This window comes from Mustelus asterias, chromosome 22 (assembly GCF_964213995.1).
Source record: "Mustelus asterias chromosome 22, sMusAst1.hap1.1, whole genome shotgun sequence".
Classification (NCBI taxonomy): Eukaryota; Metazoa; Chordata; class Chondrichthyes; order Carcharhiniformes; family Triakidae; genus Mustelus; species Mustelus asterias.
In genome coordinates, this window is record NC_135822.1 from 11,336,147 (window position 1) to 11,348,188 (window position 12,042).

Consider the following 12,042-nt stretch of genomic DNA (forward strand, 5'->3'; position numbering starts at 1 on the left):
ATTTGGGCTGTCATTTACCTTGGATTGTTGTTGATGCAGGCTCGATGTGCCAAAAAGCTTCCTTCTGCACTGTAGGGATTCTATGATTCTATGCAGTGCATCCACAAGATGCATGATAAGAACTCACTAAGGCTCCTTAGACAGCACAGTCCAAACCCATGACCACTACCATCTAGAAGGACAGGGAACACCACCACCTGATAGTTCCCCCTCCAAGATCCTGACTTGGAAACATATCGCTGTTCCTTCACTGTCACTGGGTCAAAATCCTGGAACTCCCTCCATAACAGCACTACTGACGCCACAGGGACCACAGTGGTTCAAGAAGACGGCTCACCATCACCTTCTCAAGTATGATTAGAAATGGGCAATAAATACTGGCCTAGCCAAAGAAGCCCACATCCTTTGACTGAATATGAAAAGGTAGGGGAGTTCTCCCCATGTTTTGGTCAATATTTATCCCTCAACCAATACCACAACAACAGATTATCTAGTCATTATCACATTGCTATTTGTGGGAGTTTGCTGTGTACAAATTGATTGCTGTGTTTCCTACATTAAAACAGCGACTACACGTTTATTTATTTGATTGCAAAGTGCTTTGAAATGTCCGATGGGTGTGAGGGGCACAATTTAAAATGATATTTTTAGTTTTCTTGGTGGGTCTTCCATTTGGGCCTTCACTGGCCCTGCATCCAAGCTTCTCGCGATGGGTACTCTCCACTCAACAGAGGGTGCCTATTTCTCCAGCCTTGATCATTTCACGCATTTCACACACTCTGCCCCAAGTTTTATTCTATTCCGATTTTGGATTGAATTGGTTGTGCAATTTTGAATGATCGACATTTTGTGTGCATTGGGGTGGAACTTTATTGTGGATAAAGCGGGTTTCCTCCGGGTGCTCCCGTTTCCCCACACAGTCCAAAGATGTGCGGGTTAGGTTGATTGGCCATGCTAAATTGACCCTAGTGTCGGGGGATTAGCAGAGTAAATACGTGGGGTTACGGGGATAGGACCTGGGTGGGATTGTGGTCGGTGCAGACTTGATGGGTCGAATGGCCTCCTTCTGCACTGTCGGGATTCTATGATTCTATGAAAAGGACACAGAAGTCCGACAGAGGGCTTCTATTCTGAAAAAGAAAGTCAGTCTCTGTTTCTCAGCTTAAACAACAGCGTGCTGAAAAAGTTGGTCATGGATGTGTAACGTGGACAATTACCGGGTGTCTCCTTGACACGCCTCCACTCTCTTGTGGCCCGGCAATAATATTGTTAATCGTTGACTATTAGAAATGTCCACACCATTTCTCCCTATTATCAGTACCATTTCTCTGCTTTTTTTTTAACTTGTCTAATCTCATTGTACAGATATTTGAAGAAAGGATCATGATTTTATTTCCTGATGATCTCATTATGCTTTCTACCGATGAACAGAAAACCGTTGTTCAGTATGAAGTGAGTCCCTCATTTATGTCAGCTCCTACTTTTAAACTCACACAGAGGTGAAAGTGCACAACACAGAGGAAATATTTCTGGTTCATCCTACAAGGCAAGGACGATCTATAGCTCCTATTCAGCACGACAAATACCCTCTGAAATCACTTTGCTTCATTTCCCGCCATTGACACTTCCGATACCATGTTCAAAAAGCTCATAGATTCCTTCACCTCGAAGAGCTCAACATTCCACGGAGTTACTTGTGGATCAATCCCACCTCTGGCCCCAGGGTCAGTCCCGCCTCTGACCCCAGGATCAGGCTGAACCAGATCGTGTGAGACCTCGATGGCCTGGAATCATAGAATCCCTACAGTGCAGAAAAGGCCATTCAACCCATCAAGTCTGCACCCACTCTCTAACAGAGCATCTTATCCAGGCCCTCTCCCCAACTCTACTCCATAACCCCACACATTCACCATGGCTAATCCCACCTAACCTACATATCTTAGGTCACTAAGGGTCAATTTAGCATGGCCAATCCACCTAACCTACACATCTTTGGACTGTGAGAGGAAGCCGGAGCACCCGGAGGAAACCCACGCAGACACAGGGAGAATGCGTAAATTCCACACAAAGTCACCCGAGGCTGGAATCAAACCCGGGTCCATGGTGCAGTAAGGCAGCAGCGCTAACCATTGTGCCACTGTGCCGCACCACCTATTCATCCCAGAGCTGGAATTCAAACCCTGCGTCCTATTCATAACAAACACCACAAACCTCCACCTCCACACCATTCCTACCTCACCCTGGATAGAGTTTTATAGCACAGCAAGAGGCTCTTCAGCCCATTGAACCTCCTGCCAGCAAAAACCTTCATCCACACTTTTATCTCCTCAACACCCATGGCAAGGGAGGCATAAATGTCTTTGGTTATTTTACTTTAAGCTGATTGTTCAGTGACATCTAGTTCATAGTGATTACCTTTCGTGGTTGATTTTTGTGTAGAATTGTTGACTCTGAACGTTTTGCAACCCTCCAGTGTCCTGATCACAGCAAGAACCCTTCCGCTGAAAATTAGAATCCATAGAATCCCTACAGTGCATGAAGAGGCCATTTGGCCCATCGAGTCTGCACCGACTCTTTGAAAGAACATCTTACCCAGGCCCACCCCACTGTCTTATCCCTGAAACCCCGTACATTTACCACACCTAATCCAACTAACCTACACATCCCTGGATGCTAAGGGGCAATTTAGCATGGGCCAATCCACCTAACCTAGATTTGTACTCATTTCTCAAAATAATTCATATCATTCAGACAAGCTTGGTGGATGGTTTACTGTTGTGGAGTGAATATCCAGCTTTATCCCTTGATCAAAGTAACCTGTTTGATTGGCATCCCATCCACCACCTTAAAGATTCACTCCTTTCACCAACGACACAGTGGCAGCAGTGTGTGCCATGTACAAGATACACTGCAGCAACTCACCAAAGCTCCTTCAACAGCAGCTGCCAAACTCCCAACCTCTACTGCCTAGAAAGACAAGTAAGAAGTGACTACCATAGAAAGACAAGGGCAGCAGACACATGGGAACACCACCACCTGTAAGTTCCCCTCCAAGTCACTCAGCATCCTGACTTGGAAATATATCACAGTTCCTTCACTGTCACTGGGTAAATATCCTGAAACTCCCTTCCGGACATCATAGTAGGTGTGATAGTAGGTTAGTCAGAACATTGTAAGTTGGTCAGAACATTAAATACAGGAGTTGGGACGTCTTGTTGAAGTTGCACAAGACATGCGTAAGGCCACACTTGGAATATTGTGTACAGTTCTGGTCACTCTATTATAGAAAGGATATTATTAAACTAGAAAGAGTGCAGAAAAGATTTACTAGAATGCTACCAGGACTTGATGGTTCGAGATATAAGGAGAGGCTGGATAGACAGGAACTTTTTTCGCTGGAGCATAGGAGACTTAGGAGTGATCTTACAGAGGTCTATAAAATAATGAGGGACATAGATCAGCGAGATAGTCAATATCTTTTTCCAAAGGTAGGGGAGTCTAAAACTAGAGGGCACAGGTTTAAGGTGAGAGGGGAGAAATACAAAAGGCTCCAGAGGGGCAACTTTTTCACACAGAGTGTCTGGAACAAGCTGCCAGAGGTATTAGTAGAGGTGGGTACAAGTTTGTCTTTTAAAAAGCATTTAGACAGTTACATGGGTAAGATGGCAATAGAGGGATATGGGGCAAATGCGGGCAATTGTGTCTAGCTGAGTAGTTAAAATGAAGGGGCGGCATGGACAAGTTGGGCCGAAGGGCCTGTTTCCATGCTGTAAACCTCTATGACTCTAGAACTCTATCGTGGCACAGTGGTTAGCACTGCTGCCTCACAGCGCCAGGGATCCGGGTTCGATTCCCGGCTTGGGTCACTGTCTGTGTGGAGTTTGCACATTCTCCCCGTGTCTGCGTGTGTTTCCTCTAAGTGCTCCAGTTTCCTCCCACAGTCCAAAGATGTGCGGGTTAGGTGGATTGGCTATGCTAAATTGCTCCTTATTGTCAGAGGAATTAGCTAGGGTAAATGGGGTTGTGGGGATAGGGCCTGGGTGGGATTGTGGTCGGTACAGACTCGATGGGCCGAATTGCCTCCTTCTGTACTATAGGATTCTATGACTCTAACAGAAATTGGCACAACCACGAGAGAAAGTGTCTGAAAGGAGAGAAAATTGGATGTAATGGGAGAGTGATGTGTTATGTATGCCCCTTTAAGAGGATGGGTCAGGTGATTCGGGGCATGGGGTGACCAGCCCAGGAAACTGCCCCTACAGCCACTCAAGGGCTGGAGTGCAAGGTGTACAGTTCTATAATAAACCCTATTGTTCCTGTTGCTTGCCTTTGGTGTGGTTTCTTTGGAGCTACCTCCACGACGGTCGTTTTAGACTTAAAGTAATGTTGCCATGGTAAAACCAACAACATATTTTTAAAAGCCTCCGGGTCCCTACCAGATTTATTTTGGGGGATATTTTGGTTTTTAAAACCTTGCTTTGATTTATTGCAAGCTGTTGCCTACTCTTCAAGCACATTGGTGGTATGGTTAGATTCTAATGTTTCAGAACACTGAAATCAGGATTAATTTGTGCGTTTAAAACCTACTGATCACAGTAGAAGTGTTTGGAAATAGAAGAGAAGAAAGATGGACCTTTAATCATAATTTTCTCCACCTCAGGGGAGACTTCCTACCCAGAGCATCAAAGCATTGGAAAGATCAGCTCGTGTAGGGCACCTCGAGTTCGAAATTACAGGTGAGTCATTTAATTACATGCTCACTCTGTTCTTATATCTTCCACTAATACACACTCCTTTTATTATTTATGAATGTGATTGTATCTGGTGGAAACTCTCACCTCATTAAGACGGATTTCATTTCTAATGAAACTGCAGTGTAAATCCCCACGTTTCCGTGTTCGAGAGCTTGGTAGCTAACTGCTCTATCTCGTCGTTTTCTGAGCCTTACAGTCTATGGATTCTCTCCGAATTAGCTTACCCAAACTCATCTGGAGCAACACTTAAAGCTCTACAATTGGCCTCAGTACCTTCCCATATCCACCAGTGCTCCTACCCAGGATTGGGATCCCGTGCTGGAAAAGGCACATATGGATTCATCCAGTGTTGAATAACCTATGAGTGGTCTTGAAAGTTTAGTCTAGCAAGTAGTTGGATTGATACAGTTTACTGTTGCGCTTTGCTCATTTGCCGAAATTCGTGTCCTCACTGAGACTGATTGAGGAGAAATCTTTTGAATCAGGTCCGCATTCCTTGGCTGGTCAAACATCTTGCAAGAGAGATGTAGTTAACCTCGTCCAAATTTGCGAGTCCAGCCAGTGGTAACAAAAGGGCTGCCAGTTAGATCGTGATGACCTTGGTCTGGAGATGTTGCAGCTAATACAATCATTTCCGGCTCAGTTTTGTTCAAGTGATCTTAAGATCTATCCACGAGCGACCCAAAGCCTTGGCCAGCTGTTTTTCAGACCTGTCTCCTGGGAGGCGATAGCTAGTGGTATTATCGCTAGACTATTAATCCAGAAACTGCTTTGGGGATCCGGGTTCGAATCCCGCCACGGCAGGTGGTGGAATTTGAATTCAACAAAAAGTATCTGGAATTAAGAACCTACTGATGACCATGAAACTATTGTCGATTGTCAGAAAAACCCATCTGGTTTACTAATGTCCTTTAGGGAAGGAAATCTGCCGCCCTTACCCGGTTTGGCTTACGTGTGACTCCAGAGCCACACAGATGTACTTGACTCTCAATTTTCCACCAAGGGCAACTAGGGATGGGCAATAAATGCTGGCCAGCCAGCAACGCCCACGTCCCACAAATGATTAAAAAAGAAAATTCCCAATTCACCTCCAGGCAGGTCAGCTGAATGATACTGGCAGCATTCATTGAGTTGACTAGCATTGAGTTGACTTGATTATCCTGCCCTCCTGGCTATGAAAAGCAGGGCTGGAACTTACTTGACAAAAAGCTAAACTAAAATCGAAAGCAAGCTGAGGCAAGGGCGAGGCTCAGAGAAAGGCATTCTCCTAAGCCTCAGGAGGGGGTCATATGAACCTCGGGCAGACATGCTGGTAAAGTTCCGTCCAAAGTTTTCAGTTGCCTTGGTCCTAAGCTCTGGAATTCTTTCTCTACCTCCCTATTTCTCTCTTTCCTTCTTTAAGATGCTTCTCTGAACTTTTTGATCAAGGCTTTGACCTACATCAATATCTCTTTCCATGGCTCTGTGAGAAAATCTTGTTGAAACAATGCTTCGGTGCAGCACTTTGGAATGTTTCACTCTGTTAAATGGTACCGAAATGTAAGTTGTTGTTGTTTTGTCATCTTTAAGGCAATATGATGGAGCCTGTGAAGGTCTCATGCGCAAGGCCAGGCGAATATAAAAAGTGGTTCTTCCACCTCCAGAAGGTATGGCAATGTTCAACACCTGTAAAAAATCAAAAACTCCAACTGTGCGGGATATTGTTTGGTAGTTTGACTTAGTCAGTGGGTAAAGGAACATAAGCTCAGGTGTTGGCTGCACAGTTTAATTTCCAAGTCTACATAAGATGACACAAATGTTTGGACCTGCGTGTATTGGGTTAACACAGTAAGAGTTTTAACAACACCATTTAACCTGGTGTTGTTAAAACTCTTACTGTGTTCACCCCAATCCAACGCCGGCATCTCCACATCATGTATTGGGTTACCCAATGCAGCACGTAGCAAGAAATTAAACAGGAAGGAACACATAATCGGAACATAACCTACTTCATTATCAATGATGAAACCAGAGATTAACCACGGACTTCTATTTGTACAAATAATTTACATTTCAATTGCTATATTAGTCCTGTTAAATACCCTTCAGTGTTAAATCTTACTAAACCCCTAATAGCGACACGGTGGCCCAGTGGTTAGCACTGCTGTCTCATAGTGCCAGGGACCCAGGTTCAATTCCAGCCTCGGGTAACCGTCTGTGCGAAGTCTACACATTCTCCCTATGTCTGCATGGGTTTCCTCTGGGTGCTCCTGTTTCCTCCCACAGTCCAAGGATGTGCAGGTCAGGTGGATTAGCAGGGTAAATTGACCCTTAGTGTCCAAAGGTGTGCAGGTTAGGTGCATTGGCCATGATAAATTTCCCTTGATGTGCAGGTTAGGTGGATTGGCCAATGCTTAATTGCCCCTTAGTGTCCAAAGATGTGTAGGTTAGGTGGATTGGCCTTGGTAAATTCCCCTTAGTGTCCAAAGATGTGAAGTTTAGATGGATTGCCCAATGTTTAATTGCCCTTTAGTGTCCAAAGATATGCAGGTTAGGTGGATTAGCTATGCTAAATTGCCCCTCAGTGTCCAAAGATGTGCAGATTAGGGGGGATTACAAATTGTGTTTAGAGACTATCATTCAAGATATTTTGTTAATGAGTTAACACTCTTTTGTCTTTTCCTGTCAGCCGGACTATAGCAATAACACTCTGCCTTCCCATGGGCAGCTCCCCCCTCAACCACCCAAGAAGAGAAGGAGCTGTCGTTATTAGGGTGGTCATTGCACACACCCAAGCTCACCATCATAATGACCCGTTTATATTTGGAAACTATGAAGGCTTCAGGACAATGATGCTGAAGACACTGATGCACTGAACATCTCTACTGGATTTGAAACTGTCACTTTGTTACTCACTAATGGAGTGAGTGAGTAACCAGCATCTTGCTTCTCTAAGATAGTCATTGTTCGTCTCCCTGCCTCACAACTCAACACAAGCCAAACGGAGATGGACAAACCTGTTTGCTGACTTCTGCTGACTTCACTCCTAAACTGGGTGTGTCTTCATTCCATTTTCTCCCTCTGTCTAATTCTTGACAGCCTGGCAACTGAGAGTCTCAACTTGGCACATGGAAAATCATAGTCGCGGTGTCATAACTTACCACTCTTTTGGATAGCATGTTCAAATTACTATGGATTGGACTACCATGGCCATCAGACATCAGAATGTCACTTGAAATGAGAAAACTGAGATCTCCAGTGATTCAGATAAGTATGCTAACTATCATAAAGGTGTTGGGTGCAACTCCCATGTGTTAGCCGCTCTCTCCTGAGATGGTGGTCGGGGAGTATGTCTCTGAGGTACAGCCACTAAGCTGCTACTGTTCGTTATCTGGGATTTGCAAGTGTGTAGATATTGGGTGAAGATGGAGTCAACCCCGGACATTCCGCTTCCTTAGTTAAACTCCAGCCTCACAAATGGAGAAAGAATATTTTGGTGAGACTCAATGCACAAAATGGCACCCATGGAACCATAGGTCAGGGTGAATCACTGCTGCTGGATTGGAAAGGAGGTAGAAACTATTTTAATTAAATTATCCTTGGACTATGAGCATCGCCAGTAAGGTCGATATTTATTGTCCATCCCTGGTTATCGTTGAGAAGGTGTTAGTGGGCTGCCTTCTTGAACATCTGCAATCCATGTGCTGAAGCTGCTCGCATTGTGAACTCCAATAGGCATTTTGACCTCACAACCATAGGAACATAGGAGCAGAAGTTGGCAAATTCAGCTCTTCGAGCTGCTCCTCCATCCACTCAGATCATGGCTGACCTCAACCATGAACGAATAGTGATTTAAGCCGCATTAATGTCTTTGGTTTGCCTTTTTTTCTTTATTTAGTACCGCTAACGGCATTGGAATTTTGCATTTGGAGGAGAGAAAGAACTCAGAAATGCGATGGAGCTGAATTAAGGATCGGTAGACAATCACTCAGCAGCGTAATATCTGATTCAGCACCACCTATCAGCTAATTCTTTACTCATCACGTCATCAGCACTTACAGTTTAAATAAAATAAAAGACATATCTTTTTTAAAAATCATCAAATTAAACCATGAGTTGATGATTGTTCTTCACGTGATAGTCTTCCTTAAAAATCCAGGTGAAGTTCTTTAACAATCCATTGCAAACTTCAGATCAAAAATCTTATATCAGCATTCAGAGGGGAGGCAACGGCCTTGTGGTATTATTGCTGGATTATTAATCCAGAAACTCAGCTAATGTTTTGGGGACCCGGGTTCGAATCCCACCACGGCACAGAATGGAATTTGAATTCAATAAAAAAAACTATCTGGAATTAAGAATCTACCGATGACCATGAAATCATTGTCGATTGTTGGAAAAACCCATCTGGTTCACTAATATCCTTTAGAGAAGGAAATCTGCTGTCCTTACCCGGTCAGGCCTACATGTGACTCCAGAGCCACAGCAATGTGGTTGACTCTTAACTGCCCTTAGGCAACAAGGGATGGGCAATAAATGCTGGCCCAGCCAGCGATGCCCATATCCCACGGATAAATAAAAAAGAGGAAAAACAACCCATGTTAATTAGAGCCCGTTGCTTGACGATATCCAGATTCGAAATGTTGGCTCTATTCTCTCCCCACAGATGCTGTCAGATCTGCCGAGGTTTTCCAGCATTTTCTGTTTTTGTTTCGGAGCCCAAGGCTTACTGCTTCGTCGGTATTGCTTCAGTTTTGATAAAGATAAACTTATTCATTGAGAATGTGCTCAATGTCTGTAGAATAGTATATGGGTGAAAAACTCATGCCTCAAAAGGATACATGATACAAACCTTCATTGGCAATGACTGTTGTAATGTTGTCTTTTTTCTCATTTTCCTTTTGCATCCATAGTGTCATTTGTAGATGTGTTTTATATGAATGTTTCCAGGGCTGGGAAATATATTTTTTAAGCTTTTGTATTTAAAAGGAATAAGTTTGTAGGAAGAAATTGTTTCCACTGGCAGGAGGGTCGGAAACCAGCAGACACAGATTTAAGGCATTTGATAGAAGAACCAGCAGACAGATGAGGAGATTTGTTTTTTGTTCTTAACACCATGAGTTGTTATGATTGGAATGCACTGCCTGAAAGCAGATTCGACAGCAACTCCCACAAGGAAATTGGATATATACTTGGATTGGAAAAAACTTACAGGGCCACGAGGGAAGATCAGGCAAGTGGAAACCGACTGGATGACTCTTTCAAAGGGCCAGCACAGGCAGGGTGGGATGGATGGCCTCCTTCTGTGCAGTGAGCTTCTATGATTCAAGCTTTGGAAGGTCTCTAGCATTTATCACATTTACATTTTTGCTCAGCAAAACTGTGTTGCCCATATTCTAACCAGGACAAGAATCATTAAAATAAGGAATAAGTAGGGCAAGGCTTGGGCGACAAGTCGAAATGGATACATGTGGCAGCCATTTTGGACAACAGAGGCTCGATCACCTAGAACCATAGAAACATAGAAAATTACAGCTCAGAAACAGGCCTTTTGGCCCTTCTTGTCTGTGCCGAACCATTTTTTGCCTAGTCCCACTGACCTGCACTTGGACCATATCCCTCCACACCCCTCTCCTCCATGAACCCGTCCAAGTTTTTCTTAAATGTTAAAAGTGACCCCACATTTACCACTTTATCCAGCAGCTCATTCCACACTCCCACCACTCTCTGCATGAAGAAGCCTCCCCTAATATTCCCTTTAAACTTTTCTCCTTTCACCCTGAACCCATGCCCTTTGGTTTGTTTCCCCCTAGCCTCAGTGGAAAAAGTCTGTTTGCATTCACTCTATCTATACCCATCAAAATCTTATACACGCCTATCAAATCTCCCCTCATTCTTCTACGCTCCAGGGAATAAAGTCCCAACCTATTCAATCTCTCTCTGTAACTCAGCTTCTCAAGTCCTGGCAACATCCTTGTGAACCTTCTCTGCATTCTTTCAACCTTATTTACATCCTTCCTGTAACTAGGTGACCAAAACTGTACACAATACTCTAAATTCGGCCTCACCAATGCCTTATATAACCTTACCATAACACTCCAACTTTTATACTCGATACTCTGATTTATAATGGCCAATGTATCAAAGGCACTCTTTACGACCCTATCCACCTGTGACATCACTTTTAGGGAATTCTGTACCTGTATTCCCAGATCCCTCTGTTCAACTGCACTCTTCAGAGTCCTACCATTTACCCTGTACGTTCTACTTTGGTTTGTCCTTCCAAAGTGCAATATCTCACACTTGTCTGCGTTAAATTCCATTTGCCATTTTTCAGCCCATTTTTCTAGTTGGTCCAAATCCCTCTGCAAGCTTTGAAAACCTTCCTCACCGTCCACTACACCTCCAATCTTTGTATCATCAGCAAATTTGCTGATCCAATTTACCACATTATCATCCAGATCATTGATATAGATGGCAAACAACAATGGACCCAACACCGATCCCTGCGGCACACCACAAGTCACAGGCCTCCACTCAGAGAAGCAATCCTCCACAACCACTCTCTGGCTTCTTCCATTGAGCCAGTGTCTCATCCAATTTACTACCTCCCCATGTATACCCAGCGACTGAACCTTCCTAACTAACCTCCCATGAGGGACCTTGTCAAAGGCCTTGCTGAAATCCAGGTAGACAACATCCACCGCCTTCCCTTCATCCACTTTCCTGGTAACCTCCTCAAGAAACTCTAATAGATTGGTCAAACATGACCTACCACGCACAAAGCCATGTTGACTCTCCCTAATAAGTCCCTGTCTATCCAAATATTTGTAGATCCTATCCCTTATCACACCTTCCAATAACTTGCTCACCACCGATGTCAAACTTACTGGCCTATAATTTCCTGGATTTCTTTTGGAACCTTTTTTAAACAACGGAGCAACATGAGCCACCCTCCAATCATCCAGCACCTCCCCCGAAACGTGTGTTTCGGTCTGTGCTCCCAGGCTTGGGGTGAGGAAAGGTCAGGTAGAGTTTTAGTCCAAACTCCTTTATGTTGAACACTGCTGACTGGAGTACATGTTGGATGATGGGGGGTTCAGAGGAGATTCACCAGGATGCTCCCTGGGATGGAACACTTAAGTTATGAAGAGAGGTTGGCTAGGCTTGGGTTGTTTTCATTGGAGCAGAGAAGACTGAGGGGTGACCTGATCAAGGTGTACAAGATTATGAGAAGATGGCACAGTAGTTAGCACTGCTGCTTCACATCACCAGGGACCCGGGTTCGATTCCTGGCTTGGGGCACTGT

At 44.2% G+C, this 12,042-nt stretch overlaps 1 protein-coding gene across 1 annotated transcript in view; it reads left to right on the forward strand.

The window, feature by feature from the left end:
* LOC144509848 (putative pleckstrin homology domain-containing family N member 1) overlaps positions 1–10,907 on the forward strand; it is a 53,930-nt gene extending 43,023 nt beyond the window's left edge. Inside the window, exons 9-12 of the mRNA XM_078238744.1 lie at positions 1,366–1,452; positions 4,661–4,736; positions 6,324–6,400; positions 7,423–10,907. Coding sequence (XP_078094870.1) covers positions 1,366–1,452; positions 4,661–4,736; positions 6,324–6,400; positions 7,423–7,506 — 324 coding nt within the window. The 3' untranslated portion in view covers positions 7,507–10,907. The remainder of the gene's footprint in view (positions 1–1,365; positions 1,453–4,660; positions 4,737–6,323; positions 6,401–7,422) is intronic.
* The last annotated feature ends 1,135 nt before the right edge of the window (positions 10,908–12,042 follow it).